The 17,058-nt window shown below is 45.2% G+C and overlaps 2 protein-coding genes across 4 annotated transcripts in view; one reads left to right on the top strand and one right to left on the bottom strand.

Moving 5' to 3' along the window:
• Positions 1-366, top strand: part of DNAH6 (dynein axonemal heavy chain 6) — a 285,907-nt gene extending 285,541 nt beyond the window's left edge. The window contains exon 76 of the mRNA XM_075284265.1: positions 222-366. Coding sequence (XP_075140366.1) covers positions 222-325 — 104 coding nt within the window. The 3' untranslated portion in view covers positions 326-366. The remainder of the gene's footprint in view (positions 1-221) is intronic.
• A 4,135-nt stretch (positions 367-4,501) lies between these two features.
• Positions 4,502-17,058, bottom strand: part of LOC142216493 (neuronal acetylcholine receptor subunit alpha-7-like) — a 170,533-nt gene continuing 157,976 nt past the window's right edge. For all 3 annotated transcript variants that reach the window (XM_075284368.1, XM_075284375.1, XM_075284381.1), the window contains one exon: positions 4,502-5,036. In XM_075284368.1, coding sequence (XP_075140469.1) covers positions 4,512-5,036 — 525 coding nt within the window. In that variant the 3' untranslated portion in view covers positions 4,502-4,511. The remainder of the gene's footprint in view (positions 5,037-17,058) is intronic.

The raw sequence follows: 17,058 nt of genomic DNA, 5'->3' as shown, positions 1-17,058 counted from the left end.
AGATTTACACTGAGAAGAGAACAGAAGATGAGACTGACTGTGATCTGAGATGTCCTTTGTTTTTAGAGGCAATGTTCCAAATCTACACTGGAAAACCATTTCCAAAAAAAGTAGGACTCTAACCCTGTATTGGTTACTCCAGTATGACCTGATCACAGCTTTTTGTGTGTGTTTTCACTGTGTTATTAAAGCATTTATCTGCTCCTGTTTTGTTTTACTAGGTCACTCCACTAACTTTGTGGTTACCGTGCTCCTACCTTCAAAAAGACCGAGCGACTACTGGATATCAAAGGGCTCGGCCCTGCTCTGCCAGCTCAATGAATAACTTCATACATGAACCTTCTTACAAAGTGCCAAACTGCTATGTACATGTCGATAATAAATATTTGTTTTGTGTGATGATATGACTCGCCTTACTTTTTGCATTCTTTTCTCCATAATTCTAGCCATGTCCACAAACAAATATAATGAAATTGGTGATCGTTCTGAATTAATAGCTGGCCATAAACTTGGTAGACTTGGGTTATCCAGGATCAGAATAAAAGTCTTGTGTCCGAAATCTCCCTATACAAATATATGGTGCTGAACTGCAATAGTCGCACAGCCATGTGGATGCAATGACACAAACTTAAAGATATATTTATCAGCATCCTGCTGTCTGCCTTATAGTTATTATTATAGTTATTATATTGTTATATAGTTATGTTACAGTTATTATTATTCTGTTCTACACCTTCTTATATTAAGAGAAAGTACTGATTTGCTACGTTGTCTGGATTCTTTGGAGTACTTTCTTGTATAAGAGTAGCTTTAATACCTCGGGATAAACAAGTCTTTCAAGGTGTGTAACATATCAGACCTTATTTCTGCTCTGCAGTGGGAATTGAATGTAGTTCTAAAAGCTTTACAACACCATCAGTCTCAATCCTTTTAACATGCAAAATTAAATATTTATTGAGGAAAATTGCCTTTTTTACTGGCAATTATGACTTGCAAACGGATGAAGAGGTTTCAACATTCCCAATAACAAAGTGTCTTTTTTTATACAGCATTGTTACACACACTGGGACAGGTTTGCTAATAAAAAGACCAGAATTCTGACAATTTCTGGCAAAAAATGACCGTCACCACATTTTTTCACCATTTTAGACCAGGGGCCAACATGGCGTAAATCATAATGAACATTATATATGAATCAATTGTACCATTTGTAAGCAACGTAAATGTCTGTTATGACTTCTCACTGGACAAGATAACCTGCTATCAATTGGTCAAGGAGACCCTGGGTGGCCAGACCATACATATAGCATAGATAGCATATCAGTTTCTGGTAGCATACTGTGAAAAACTCATTGCATTCCATATACAAATTTAGCAACTTTTAGGGGTTTCTGTCACAATCCTTAAAAATCAAGTGAAACATGTTAGCTGGAGCTGCCTGTCAATTCAAATGAATTGGTGGCCAGTGACTTCCCTTGTGTCATTTGCGGGTCTACAATAAAATAAATAATAGGCAGCGGTCCCACTTTGATCTATCCCTGTGACTGTGGCACCTCTGCCATTGATTTCAATAATGGCAGCACCTCTTTTGTGACCTCTATGTTCTGTTACATTATGATGTTTTAGTACAGGAATAGTAATGACAACATAGGTGGCAGTGAGTAAAAAATAAGGAGGGGGCGGGGGAAGGGAGTAGGAAAGCTCTGCCTAGCAATTCAAATGAATGTGTTGAAGTGGAACTGCTAACATGATCCACCATTCAGGTTAATGTGTTGATATATTCGGTCACAGAAAATTAAGGAAGAACACATCTGTACTCAAAGGGAAAGAGAAATGAAAGTTTTTTGCATCTATCTACATATTCTCAGATATATAAATTACATGTAAGAACTCTTTAGCATGTTTAGCAACACCAAGCAATAACAGATATAGTTATCTAAATACTGGTCTGGAATTACGTGGAATGCAATTGGTGTAAATTGTTGCAGGCCTCTACACCTACAATGAACCATTGATACTCTAATGTGTTCTTATATAGCTGAGCGACCTTTTGGTTTCCCCCAGGCACTGCTACCTGGGTGCTATTCCTAGCGCTACCTTTAACTATACCCCTATAATACCTATACTGAAAGTGGAATCAAACACACACTTTTCTAATAAAAATGAACCAGACAAGAAAAAAAATTAACTTTTTATTAACGTTAATGTTAGTAATAATGAGGCTCAGTTGGTTCTTTGACCACAATACGGCTCCATTAGCTGCAGTAATATGCATTGTGAAACACTGTGACACTTATTGTGGTGATCCTTATTCTCATATCACTTTATTGTGTCTCAGTTTTTACTGATGGTCTGCATTAAATAGGGTAAGACTGTACCGTATGTAAAGCCAAGCATTGCTCATTGCTAATACTAACATATGTACAGTTATCCGCAACATTGAAAGGCGTCGTCTAGTTTCAACAAATAAATACAATTGTGTGTATAATGAAAATTTGTACAATTTTCCAGTATACTTTATCAATTTCTCATGGTTTTCTAGATCTCTTCTTGATGTCATTTCTTGTTTAATAGCTGTGCAACAATGTGTTCATCACATGACCATGGACTATATATCACATGACCATGGACTGTATATCACATGACCATGGACTGTATATCACATGACCATGGACTGTATATCACATGACCATGGACTATACACTCACCGGCCACTTTATTAGGTACACCTGTCCAACTGCTCGTTAACACTTAATTTCTAATCAGCCAATCACATGGCGGCAACTCAGTGCATTTAGGCATGTAGACATGGTCAAGACAATCTCCTGCAGTTCAAACCGAGCATCAGTATGGGGAAGAAAGGTGATTTGAGTGCCTTTGAACGTGGCATGGTTGTTGGTGCCAGAAGGGCTGGTCTGAGTATTTCAGAAACTGCTGATCTACTGGGATTTTCACGCACAACCATCTCTAGGGTTTACAGAGAATGGTCCGAAAAAGAAAAAACATCCAGTGAGCGGCAGTTCTGTGGGCGGAAATGCGTTGTTGATGCCAGAGGTCAGAGGAGAATGGCCAGACTGGTTCGAGCTGATAGAAAGGCAACAGTGACTCAAATAGCCACCCGTTACAACCAAGGTAGCCAGAAGAGCATCTCTGAACGCACAGTACATCGAACTTTGAGGCAGATGGGCTACAGCAGCAGAAGACCACACCGGGTGCCACTCCTTTCAGCTAAGAACAGGAAACTGAGGCTACAATTTGCACAAGCTCATCGAAATTGGACAATTGAAGATTGGAAAAACGTTGCCTGGTCTGATGAGTCTCGATTTCTGCTGCGACATTTGGATGGTAGGGTCAGAATTTGGCGTCAACAACATGAAAGCATGGATCCATCCTGCCTTGTATCAACGGTGCAGGCTGGTGGTGGTGGTGTCATGGTGTGGGGAATATTTTCTTGGCACTCTTTGGGCCCCTTGGTACCAATTGAGCATCGTTGCAACGCCAAAGCCTACCTGAGTATTGTTGCTGACCATGTCCATCCCTTTATGACCACAATGTACCCAACATCTGATGGCTACTTTCAGCAGGATAATGCAATGCCATGTCATAAAGCTGGAATCATCTCAGACTGGTTTCTTGAACATGACAATGAGTTCACTGTACTCCAATGGCCTCCACAGTCACCAGATCTCAATCCAATAGAGCATCTTTGGGATGTGGTGGAACGGGAGATTCGCATCATGGATGTGCAGCCGACAAATCTGCGGCAACTGTGTGATGCCATCATGTCAATATGGACCAAAATCTCTGAGGAATGCTTCCAGCACCTTGTTGTATCTATGCCACGAAGAATTGAGGCAGTTCTGAAGGCAAAAGGGGGTCCAACCCGTTACTAGCATGGTGTACCTAATAAAGTGGCCGGTGAGTGTATATCACATGACCATGGACTATATATCACATGACCATGGACTGTATATCACATGACCATGGACTGTATATCACATGACCATGGACTTTATATCACATGACCATGGACTGTATATCACATGACCATGGACTGTATATCACATGACCATGGACTATATATATATCACATGACCATGGACTGTATATCACATGACCATGGACTGTATATCACATGACCATGGACTATATATCACATGACCATGGACTGTATATCACATGACCATGGACTGATTTTTATCCACTAAAAGTAAACAAATAATGACAGCAAGCAGAGATCTACAAAACCGTGAGGAGTTGATACAGAAAAATAGGTTGAAAAATTTTTCATTATACAAACAATAACATATTTGCTGAAACTGGACAATCCCTTTAAGACACCTTTCAATTTTCAAGTCTCTACTTGGTAGGATATTTAAAATAGTATTTGTTCACCAACACACAGTTATTTTTCTCAATTGTTATACGGCTGAAGACATAACAAGCAAGAACATCGAAATTCTTATATTTTTTTTTTTGTCCTTGTAGCAAAACCATTTAGCTTTTTCCCCTCATGTAAAGTCCTTGGATACAGCCTCTATAAAGTTCGGTGCCGACATCAAGATTGCAATTGTACAGATAATGGCAAAAAGTGAGAATGCTACAAGACACAAACGGTCAATGACTGCGGCAGCAAACTTCCATTCACTGCATATCTCTTCTCCTTCATCTTGATCTCTGAAGCGCCTGGCAATGTACTGCACCTCTTCTAGTATCTTGGTTATTTCGGGCATGCACTCTCTTAAACATTTCTTCTGGATAAGATCACTGTCTTCCAGAGAGGGGCATGTTACTCTTCCACACATGACGCCGGAGTCACTGTTAGGTGGGCAGCAAGGACTCTCTAGGTTGTGGTAACCGCAGTATAGGATGTTGCCATTGGTAGATTGGTGCCCAGTTACAATGTTCATTTCAATGCTGCTCATACTTGAGTGGTGATTCGGGTATATATACTTACAGGGGATAGGTCTTCTGTTTTCTCCAGGTTTTCTCATCCTTAAAAACCATGCACACCAGTTAAGCAAGATCACCCTTACCTGAAATAGAAGATTTGCAGATCATCATCTGATGCCACCATAAGTGATCAATAATTAACATCATCTATGGTACCAGACTCTTAGAAAGTGACCAAGCGAAATGTGAAATCCTCTGTATAAGGTTTGCTATCATGTCTCTGGGTATTTTATTAGATTAGTTTTCATTTCGAGACTTGTCTTACTTTATGACTTGTTACTGTTACATGTTAGTAGACATACAGAGGAACAATGGAAGATTATGTAGATAATCTGTTTTCCCATAGTCCAAACAGCAGCACAACGTATGGGGTATTCCTGCCCCCTGTGAGCAATTTAGGACAGGTGGAATTTTTAATTACATCAGCCTTCCCCCTATAAGAAGGACAGAGGACCTCCCCCCCATTGTGTTAGTCCTAAAGTATCTCCGAAGGACCTTCCAAAGAGAAAAACAAAAGGGAGGGAGCCTTGTGCTGCTGTTTGGACTATGGGAAAACAGATTATCTACATAATCTTCCATTCCCCTGCGCCAAACAGCAGCACAACGTATGGGGAGGTAGCAAGTAAACCCCCCCCTAGGGAGGGACCTCCTGGCATACTGATGATAATACAGAGCACCCGAAAGCTACAGTTTCCGTGGAGCGCCAATCTAGCTTGTAATGTCTGATAAATGTTAAATGTGAGCTCTGGGTCACGGCTGAACATATTTGGTCCAGCGAGACCGAACACCTTTCTGCACAAGTAGCAGCGACCGCCCCAGTGGGGTGGGCACAAACAAATTCCGGAGGGGATAACCCCTGCGTATGAAAGGCATGGTAGATGGCCTCCTTAATCCACCTTGATATGGAGGCTTTAGATGCTTTTTCTCCCTTATACCTACGAGAAAAATTTATAAATAAATTCTCCGCTTTCCTCTAGGGTCTGGTTCGTTCTAGGTAGACCCTTAGGCATCTGACCAGATCCAATGTGTTCCACCTCTCCTCCTCCTAGGAGGAAAGGGAGGGAAAAAAGGTAGGCAAGGAGATCACATGACTAATATTACGGTCCGACGGGACCTCAGGAACAAAGCCAGGAAGATATCTCAATTGTAATCAGAGAAAAATTGCAAGTAAGGCCCTGAGGCCGCCAAGGCCTGCAGTTCTCCAGTCCTCTTTGCTGAGGTCACTGCTAATAGAAAGGCCACTTTATAACATACAAACCTTAGGTCCACCTCCTCCAGAGGTTTGAATGGGGCTACACACAGCCCCTGAAGTACCGTAGCCAAGTCCCATTGCGGAACTGGGGCTTGGATGGAAGGCCGAAGCCTCGCGGCCCCCTTCAAGGATTGGCCACGTGTACCTTTAGTGTAGCAGGAGTTAGGCCCCTCTCCAGGCCACTCTGTAAGATTTCCAGAACCGAATCCAAAGATGTACTCATCCGGTGGTTCACCAAGCACCATTGGCGATAGATTCTACCAATCCTTAGGTAGCTCCTGTTCGTGGACTCTGCTCTTGAACAGGCCAGTGTTGACAGAACGGCCTGGGATAATCCTCCATGTCCGTATAGGGTGCGTTCAACCTCTAGGCTGTCAGGTTGAACCTCTCCAGGTCCTGGCAGAGCCAGTTGCCTTGGGTTACCAGGTTGTGGAGAATCGGAAGCCTCCAGTAGTTCCCTCGACTCATCTGCATGAGGTGGGTAAACCATGCCCTCTTTGGCCAGAACGGTATGATGGCAATCACCGATACCTGGTCCGGTTTGATCTTCGCCAATACCTTTGCTATCATGGGGACCGGAGGGAAGATGTACGCCAGCCTGAACCTCCAAGGTATTGAGAGGGCATCTACTGCCAAGGGATTGTCTTCCCGATAGAGGGAGCAAAACTTCTCCACCTTGGCATTGTACTGGGTGGCCATCAGATCCACCTCGGGGAGACCCCATATCCGTGTCAGACGCAGGAAGACATCCCGGTTTAGGGACCATTCGCCAGAAACTTTGAGGCCTCTGCTGAGCTGGTCTGCCAGTATGTTCAAGTGTCCCTTTATGTGCACCGCTTTGAGGTGGCTTAAATTCACTTCTGCCCGTGTGAAGATCCGATCCGTCAGCCTGCAAAGAGGAGGCGACCTCGTACCTACCTGTTTGTTTATATGAAGGACCACCATAGTGTTGTCCATCCTGATCTCCACTGCCTTGCCGCGCAGGAGATGGGAGAAGTGCATCAGGGCCCGGTGAATTGCGCACAGCTCACGCCAATTGGATGACTGGGAACTTTCCTGATGATTCCATGTCCCTCGTGCCAGGGTCTCCCCAGATGTGCCCTCCATCCGTGGAGGGAAGCATCCGTGGTCAACAAGGTCCAGTCAGGCTGGACCGTGGACCTCCCGTCCTTTGGTTGGTACCACCATTGCAGTGATTGACGGGTACTGATGGACAACTGGATAGGCTTCATCAGCCCTAAGGGGCTGCGGCTCCATACCTTGAGGATCTCACTCTGTAGTGGTCGCATATGCCATAGTGCCCATGGAACTGCATCCGCAGCTACTGACATCAAACCTAGGACCTTCATTGTGGTTCTCACCTGAACCTCCCGCGTAACCGCCAGATGTTGTACCGCCCGACAAATCTTCTCCTTCCGATTGTGAGGAAGAGATCTCTCCATCCTCTGAGAGTCCACAATGAATCCTAAGAACTGGATTCTGGTGGTGGGGATGACCACTGACTTTGCCAATTGATAAGCCAGCCTAACTCTTCTAGGAAGGTGATGGTGGGCCGCGAGAACCTCTGTTGAGTGGGTCTTTAACAGCCAATCATCTAGGTACGGTACGATGAATATACCTTGGAGCCGAAGAGCTGCAACGACCGGGGCCCACGACCTTTGTAAAGGTGTGGGGGGCCGAGGATATTCCGAACAGAAGAGCTGTGAACTGCAGATGACACAGAGTACCGTTCAGCACAACCCCGATCCTCAAGAACCTTCTGTGTGGCGGAAAAATCGGGACGTGTAGATATGCGTCCCTTAAATCTAGGGTGACAACCCTGTCTCAGTGCAGAAAAGGTATCACCGACCTGATAGTCTCCATCCGGAAACGGGTCTTGAGGACATAGTGGTTGAGAGATCTCAATCGGCCATTTATAAAAGCACGGGAGAAACCACAGCGTAAACGCGTTGCGTTTTTTTTTTTTTTTTCTCCGCAGTGTTCATCCACAGCACTTTCTGCTTCCACCGTACCCATATGAAAAATGCTTTCCGTCAGTGTTTCATAGGTATATGTCACGACCTGAAGACTTGTGTGTCTTTCCGGTGGTCTGGGGTCTTCTGGTGGTTTCCTTGTCATTGGGCCATCTGTTGGGCCCATTCTCCAGTCTCCCAATGTTATGGATACTAGAAACACTGGAGAGTATACACCGGTTGATTGCTCTGCCCGAGGCACCGGTTCTAGAGCGCCTTTGTCCAGGTGCTCCTGAACGGCGTTCTATAGAAGAACCTGCTTGTGATCAAATAAGACGCGGGTTTTCACAAACTTGTCGGGTGGGTGAAGTGAACTTCATTTTGTAGCTCAGCTACACAAGCTGGAGGACCCCTGGGTCCTGAATGTGACGGCTCCACGCCGCTGCGAAGTGGGAGAGCCGACCTCCCAAAGGGCGGTTGGACACGAGGGGAGGGGGGAGGGGAGAGCGGTCGTCTGAAGGTCATTTTCTACCTCTCGGGTGCGTCAATTCGCCCCTCTGCCTTGACCTCCAAGGCGCCTCTAAAAAGAGCCTCTGGACCCACATGATCTGGAGAATCTTCTCCCTCTGTGAAAGACCAGCCCTCCCCCTAGAGCTCTGGGGAAGACTCTTCCCCTTGCTAACTGCTTCATGATGGTATCCAGCTCCTTTCAGCACTGCAAGGCTACAGTGCTAACCACTGAGCCACCGTGTTGCCCCCTTTAATGGGAGGAACTCCAAGCAATCACTAGGAGAACACACAAGCTCCCCGCAGATGCCGCCCCCGGCAGGCTTCGAACCTGGGACTCTCAAAGAGCCTGCTCAGTTCAAACGGAAGTGCGCATAAGTTGAATTTAGACATCTTATCTGCCCTCCAGGGCTTTAGCCACAGCAGGTGTCTTGCAGCCGTAGATAATGCCATAGCCTTTGCTGCACAATTCCTCATTGCCCCTATGGGAATCTCCTGTAGATACGCTCTCTACCGGAGAGGGCTGTATCTGTGGTCCACAGGGTCCAGACTATCTGGACCATGGACACCCAGCCCTCGAGATGAAGCCCCTCCAGGCCCCGAGGGTTGTGATTCCAGGCCTCAGACTTACCTTCTGTAGGTCGCATGTGCTCTATGGCCCAAGGGACTGCAACTTTTTTTTTTATCATATCACAAATGCAAAAGTGCAACTGGGATTGAACCCAGGATACTGTGGATTCAGGCATACAAGTCTGTAACCCTACCGACTGAGCCACTAAGGCTTCTCTTTCTAAGTAAGACCTCTATGAAACTGGGAGAGGGAATTACCAGAAATCTGTATGCACTCCTTTACTCAGGAGATGACAACATACATGGAGGGCTCCTAGCTGGAGGACCCCATGCTGACAGCAGTGCAGATCTACAGAAAAATGCCTTAGAGCACCCCCCATCATGTGAGCAATAAGCAAATATGCACCTAATAAGTAATGATAGTACATAGGTGTATGCAGGGTCGGACTGGGGTGTCTAGGGCCCACCAGTGGAATTGTTTCTAGGGGCCCACCACCAGGACCCTGCAGACCAGCGATGCCGAGACAGGGCAGCTAAAGGTAATACCATCTCGGGAGCTATGCTGCTCACCTGCCATACAATGTGCAACAACATACTACCTAAACCTACTGCTACACTCTGTATGGAAAGTGATCAGCATGGCTCCTAGAAATGTTACCATTACCTATAGCCGCACTGCCCTGGAATAGCTGATCTGCAGAGGTCCTGGCTGTTGTATCATCACAGATGTAATATTGACGGCCTATCCTAAGGACAGACCATCAATATAAAGTTGGATAAATCCTTTAAAGATTTGTCCAGGAATTGGATCAACCCATTTGCCTGGCGGGAGGTGTAAAATAAAAAAATAAAAAGTGCCTTCACCTGTCCCCATTGCTCCATTGTCCGCCGCCAGTGTCCATTTAGTCTCGTGCCGACACCTCCATGCTGGGAGTCCTGCACCTCATGGGACCACTGAAACCAATTAGATACAGGATTTCCAGAAATAAGGCCATGAGACTGAACAGACACAGGCAGGAGCATAACAGGGTGCTGGGGACCAAAAGCTCAATGAAAAACACTGCGTCTCACTGTTGTGCCTAATCCTTAAAGAGGACCTTTCACCATTTGGGGCACATGCGGATTAATACACTGCTAGAAAGCCGACAGTGTGCTGAATTCAGTGCAGCTTTCCCGTTCTGTGTCCCGGGTGAAGAGCTATCGGTGCCGGTACCATAGCTCTTCACTGTCAGAAGGGCGTTCCTGACAGTCAATCAGTAACGCCCTTCCTCACAGTAGTGTCTATTGCGCTGTACTGTGTGAGGGGGCTTTGCTTACCGCCTAGTGATGACGTTGAGTGGTGAGGAACGCTACCTCCCCCCAGTACACGTCTATGGACGAGCATTATCAGGAGGGGAGGGGGCGTTCCTCCCCGATCTCATAGTACAGCACAATAGGCGCTGCTGGGAAGAAGGACGTTCCTGACTGACTGTAAGACACGCCCTTCTGACAGTGAAGAGCTACAGTACCGGGACCGATAGCTCTTCACCGTGGGCACAGAACAGGAAAGCTGCACTGAATTCAGCGCACTGTCGGCTTTCTAGCGGTATATAAAACCGCATGTGCCCCAGGTGGTAAGAGCTCCTCCTTAACATCTCAATATACTATACATTATACTATAAGGATAAGACCTAGCACAGCGTCCCACAGCAAAAAAGCGCTGTGGGAAAACCCCCGGTGGCAACATGTCAGTTTTCCTGCAGCGCTTTTTGCAGAAACTCCACAGAGGTTTGCTCTGAGGACTTTCTGCTTCCATTATACCTATAGGAACACTGTAGGTGTTTCCGTAGGTATAAGCGCTGCGATTTCCAAAAACTGCAAAAGTTACCTACACACTCATACATATACATTCATATATACTCACACACACACACATATATATATATATATATATATATATATAAAAATATATATAGATATCTATCTATATATAGATATATATATCTAGCATATACACATTCATATACCATATATACTAACATATATACATACACTCACACATTATTATAGAATGCTGTATATACACACACATACCTGTATACAAACATACAGTCCTCACACAGTATACAAGACACATGCTTTAACCCTTAAGTACTATCATGGTGTCTATCATAGTGATATGTGTATGGTAGTGGTGTATGATAGACACCATGATAGGACTTAAGGGTTAAACAAATGTACACATATACATATTAAATATTACATTTTACCAAAAAAAAGAAAAAAATATACTCACATATGTGAAGCAGCAGCAGACTCCTCTGTCCCCACACGGGCCGATGTAAACGATGACTCACTGCTGGGAGGGGGAGGGGGAAAAGTCCCGGCTTGCAGAGAGGTCGCTTCCTAAGATTGCACTGGCAGGAGGCCCCTCAGTGTAAGTGTCGGGGCCCTGGGAAACTGCAGCAGCCGGGCTTCTTTATTCATTACAGCGCTGCCAGCAGCCTGGGGCCCCGAACTTACTGTTCCAGCCCCTGCCACTAGCAGCATCGCTCAGTTTATCAATGCAAATGCACTGGACAGGGGCCCGAACCAGTCCCTGACATCCCGATCGGGCCCCTGACCAGTGCTTCTATATAGTCGGGGCCTGGGGCCCACCGGGGGATTCCCCGGTGCTCCGGCGGGCCAGTCCGACCCTGGGTATATGCACCATTAGAGCCGAGCGAGCACCGCCCGGACCAGCCGACCCGAACAGCACGCACGCACCGAAACAAATGCACGCAGCCGGCATGCGGGGGGTTAAGCGGCCGGCCGCCGTCAAACCGGAAGCACCAGGTGCCTCCATCCATCTCAATGCGTGCGCGCTGCCCAGACCGGCCGATCCGAACAGCACCCGCCCACCTCCATGCACCATTCTTTTAAGAATTAAATGGCACATTAAAAAACCGCAAGACATAACAATATTTGGTTGGATCTTACCATAATGGCGGTGAATCGACTTCCATGTTGCAGAGTGTCCATAGCAATAGAAATTAGTGCTTTTAGTCTCTGCAGTAACCACAGAGGGAAAGCTGAAAGAGGACACGGCTTACCTTACTGCAGGGCAATAAATGAACTGCAGCTGAAAAAGTCAGTAACCTGCACAAGACAGGTAAGACACAAGACCGCAGTATAAACCTAGATCTTTCTCTTAGAAAGAAAGGGAAAGAGAAAAAAGGATCTAAGACACCTTATTCTAAACCATAGAGGAGGCACAGCCTCCTCCACCTGTCCTGTCCCACAGGACGGAAAAAAACACAATGGGGGGGAGGTCCTCTGTCCTTCTTATAGGGGGAAGGCTGATGTAATTAAAAATTCCACCTGTCCTAAATTGCTCACAGGGGGCAGGAATACCCCATACGTTGTGCTGCTGTTTGGCGCAGGGGAATAGTGGGTCCTATAACAGCTCAGTACAAAACAGTGATGGACCGTAGCCACGTGTGTAAAGTCTGAGAACAATTACACAAAGTGCTCCATGTGCGTCATCTCCAGGGTGAGAAGATGAGATTATTAGGGAATCTTACCATCATGGCTCTGAGAACCTATGGCATGGTAAATGTTCTGTTAGGATTTGTTGTATTTCTTGGTTCCGTTTGTTGTCACTGTCTATCTAGCTAACAGCTTCTCCGAAGGTTTTGAAGCATCATAGGATTTGATGAGCCAGCAAGGTTTATTGTCTACCCATCTTGGCATGTTTTTTTAGTTTGTCAGCACAACGCTTTCTTCATTTAGTTTGTCAGCAAAGCTCTTGCTCCATTTCATTGTACTATTGCTCTCTGGGTGACATTACATGATCGTTGGTTTAACAAAGTTTTTTATGGAATGATATATTGTATATTACAGGAACTGAGTTTAATTCATACCGAATTTGCCATTCCTATACTTCATGCAGACAGCTGGAGCAATGAGTTGTGAGACCCTCACAGATTGGCATGTACTGTAGAATATTACACGCTATGTATTGACTTTGCCTAGCATAGAGCACTGTATATTGGTAATACTGAGCTTTGATACTTAATTCATTTCCTATTTTTTTAAATCAATATTTTTTATTGATATTTATTAGAGATGAGCGAACACTAAAATGTTCGAGGTTCGAAATTCGATTCGAACAGCCGCTCACTGTTCGAGTGTTCGAATGGGTTTCGAACCCCATTATAGTCTATGGGGAACATAAACTCGTTAAGGGGGAAACCCAAATTCGTGTCTGGAGGGTCACCAAGTCCACTATGACACCCCAGGAAATGATACCAACACCCTGGAATGACACTGGGACAGCAGGGGAAGCATGTCTGGGGGCATAAAAGTCACTTTATTTCATGGAAATCCCTGTCAGTTTGCGATTTTCGCAAGCTAACTTTTCCCCATAGAAATGCATTGGCCAGTGCTGATTGGCCAGAGTACGGAACTCGACCAATCAGCGCTGGCTCTGCTGGAGGAGGCGGAGTCTAAGATAGCTCCACACCAGTCTCCATTCAGGTCCGACCTTAGACTCCGCCTCCTCCGGCAGAGCCAGCGCTGATTGGCCGAAGGCTGGCCAATGCATTCCTATGCGAATGCAGACTTAGCAGTGCTGAGTCAGTTTTGCTCAACTACACATCTGATGCACACTCGGCACTGCTACATCAGATGTAGCAATCTGATGTAGCAGAGCCGAGGGTGCACTAGAACCCCTGTGCAAACTCAGTTCACGCTAATAGAATGCATTGGCCAGCGCTGATTGGCCAATGCATTCTATTAGCCCGATGAAGTAGAGCTGAATGTGTGTGCTAAGCACACACATTCAGCACTGCTTCATCAAGCCAATACAATGCATTAGCCAGTGCTGATTGGCCAGAGTACGGAATTCGGCCAATCAGCGCTGGCCAATGCATTCTATTAGCCCGATGAAGTAGAGCTGAATGTGTGTGCTAAGCACACACATTCAGCACTGCTTCATCAAGCCAATACAATGCATTAGCCAGTGCTGATTGGCTAGAGTACGGAATTCGGCCAATCAGCGCTGGCCAATGCATTCTATTAGCCCGATGAAGTAGAGCTGAATGTGTGTGCTAAGCACACACATTCAGCACTGCTTCATCAAGCCAATACAATGCATTAGCCAGTGCTGATTGGCCAGAGTACGGAATTCGGCCAATCAGCGCTGGCTCTGCCGGAGGAGGCGGAGTCTAAGGTCGGACCTGAATGGAGACTGGTGTGGAGCGATCTTAGACTCCGCCTCCTCCAGCAGAGCCAGCGCTGATTGGTCGAGTTCCGTACTCTGGCCAATCAGCGCTGGCCAATGCATTCTATTAGCCCGATGAAGTAGAGCTGAATGTGTGTGCTTAGCACACACATTCAGCTCTACTTCATCAGGCTAATAGAATACATTGGCCAATCAGCGCTGGCCAATGCATTCTATTAGCTTGATGAAGCAGAGTGTGCACAAGGGTTCAAGCGCACCCTCGGCTCTGATGTAGCAGAGCTGAGGGTGCACAAGGGTTCAAGTGCACCCTCGGCTCTCCTACATCAGAGCCGAGGGTGCGCTTGAACCCTTGTGCACACTCTGCTTCATCAAGCTAATAGAATGCATTGGCCAGCACTGATTGGCCAGAGTACGGAATTCGGCCAATCAGCGCTGGCCAATGCATCCCTATGGGAAAAAGTTTATCTCACAAAAATCACAATTACACACCCGATAGAGCCCCAAAAAGTTATTTTTAATAACATTCCCCCCTAAATAAAGGTTATCCCTAGCTATCCCTGCCTGTACAGCTATCCCTGTCTCATAGTCACAAAGTTCACATTCTCATATGACCCGGATTTGAAATCCACTATTCGTCTAAAATGGAGGTCACCTGATTTCGGCAGCCAATGACTTTTTCCAATTTTTTTCAATGCCCCCAGTGTCGTAGTTCCTGTCCCACCTCCCCTGCGCTGTTATTGGTGCAAAAAAGGCGCCAGGGAAGGTGGGAGGGGAATCGAATTTTGGCGCACTTTACCACGTGGTGTTCGATTCGATTCGAACATGGCGAACACCCTGATATCCGATCGAACATGTGTTCGATAGAACACTGTTCGCTCATCTCTAATATTTATATCTTTAAGAGCTGCTGGGACTCATTGGGAATCTGGGAATCCTCCTCTCTATCATACAGGAATAGTACATACATATATAGCAGTCAACCATATAGTATACGCACTGAAAGAAAGGTTTTTTTTAAAATTATTTTATAAATCCCATTTGTCAACAAAAATTAACATTTTACCTATTTGTCTTGTAAAAAGATTTTCTGGTCTTTTTATTAAAATTATGAGATAAAATTAAATCCCTACACTAATCTAAACACCCTCCCCCACCTGCTTTCTAAATGACAATTTATCAAAAATGTATATTTACCAATTCACATGACCCCCCCAAGGGACATTGTCTGATTATCTGGTGACAACCAGTTTCCCTGTTTCCGGAAATAGAACGTTACTACTACTTCCCCCTTCCCCCATCCAATCCATCATACTTACCTCTCTTTCTTCTAAGCTTCTACCTGAGGGAGCGCCTCCTTCCTGTTTTCTGACCGCCGGCGCCTGCTATAGACTCAGCGCTACTATAGGTGGCCAATAATCCACCTGTACTGCGCAGGCGTGGAAGCAGCATCAGAGATATGTGCAGTAGAGGTGGATCATTGGCTACAGAACAGCAATGGGTCTATAGCATGTGCCAGCAGTCAGAAAAGAAGGATGAGGAAAACTGGAAGGAAGATAAGTATGTGGGGCGGGGGGAGGGTTCAGTTAGTTGAAAGAGCTAGTAGTGGGTGGGATAACTAGAGAGACAGGGAGGGGTGTAAGGGAGGGGGACAGGAAGTGGGGGGGAATGAGGTGAGAGGGAGCTAGTTACATGGCAGGAAGCTGAACCATGTAAACAAATACAGAAGATACCAGGAGCTCTCAGAGACACCCAGTCACTGCGAAGGGTATTTGGGTGCATGTAGTAACCCATTAATAGCACTAACAGACTTTTTGGGGAAAAAAAAAAATTGCCCAGAATACCATTTTAGGAACACAATATAATAGTGAAGCCTTCCTATTCTTTCTGAATAACATGGATAGCAGCATAGAACCATGCCAGTATAAAAGGGGTGACCTTGATGGACTGAGGTCTTCTTCAATCCACTAACTTTGTAACTATGTACATTCTTTAAGAGTTTTCACTTTTTTTTTTTTTTTTTTACTTTTTTGTGATTTATTGCACATATATTGTATCACTGAATATGTTTTAGTTTTGTCCAAATGTTTATCAAAAGGGAACAGATAGTACATTATGTTATACCCCTCAAAAAACACACCGATGATCAAAAAAAATCAATGCTAAGAATGACACACAGAAAGAAAAAGATAGTCAAACATAATGTAACCTCATATATCATCCGAGGACCATTAGCTGTCTGCTCAAGGTTATATTTGACTTGAAGCCTCATGAAGAAGCTTATGAAATGTGCTGTCACTGTTAAGACTAGAACATATGTCTCACCCTACCTGCTTTATGTTTAGCTAAACAGACTCATCCACCCATCCATTGCCAGAGCCTATGCATTAACTTCCCTGCTCAGTAAAGCATTCACAGAATAATGATGTCCCTGCAGTTACTGCTTCTTACGTTCTTACTGTTGGCAATCCAGCGTCTAGTTTACTCAGCAGAAAGCAATCGACAACCGGAATATCTTGTTTGTCCTTAATTTCTGGGAAAGTATAAAAAAATCTTCCCACCAATTACATATCTATAAGTCCTTTTTAAGATTTACCCTACTGTCATTTCTTATGGGGAGATCA

The sequence above is a fragment of the Leptodactylus fuscus genome, chromosome 1 (genome assembly GCF_031893055.1).
Source record: "Leptodactylus fuscus isolate aLepFus1 chromosome 1, aLepFus1.hap2, whole genome shotgun sequence".
NCBI lineage: Eukaryota > Metazoa > Chordata > Amphibia > Anura > Leptodactylidae > Leptodactylus > Leptodactylus fuscus.
The sequence above is the reverse complement of the archived record's forward strand: the minus strand, read 5'-3'. Positions and strand labels throughout refer to the sequence as shown.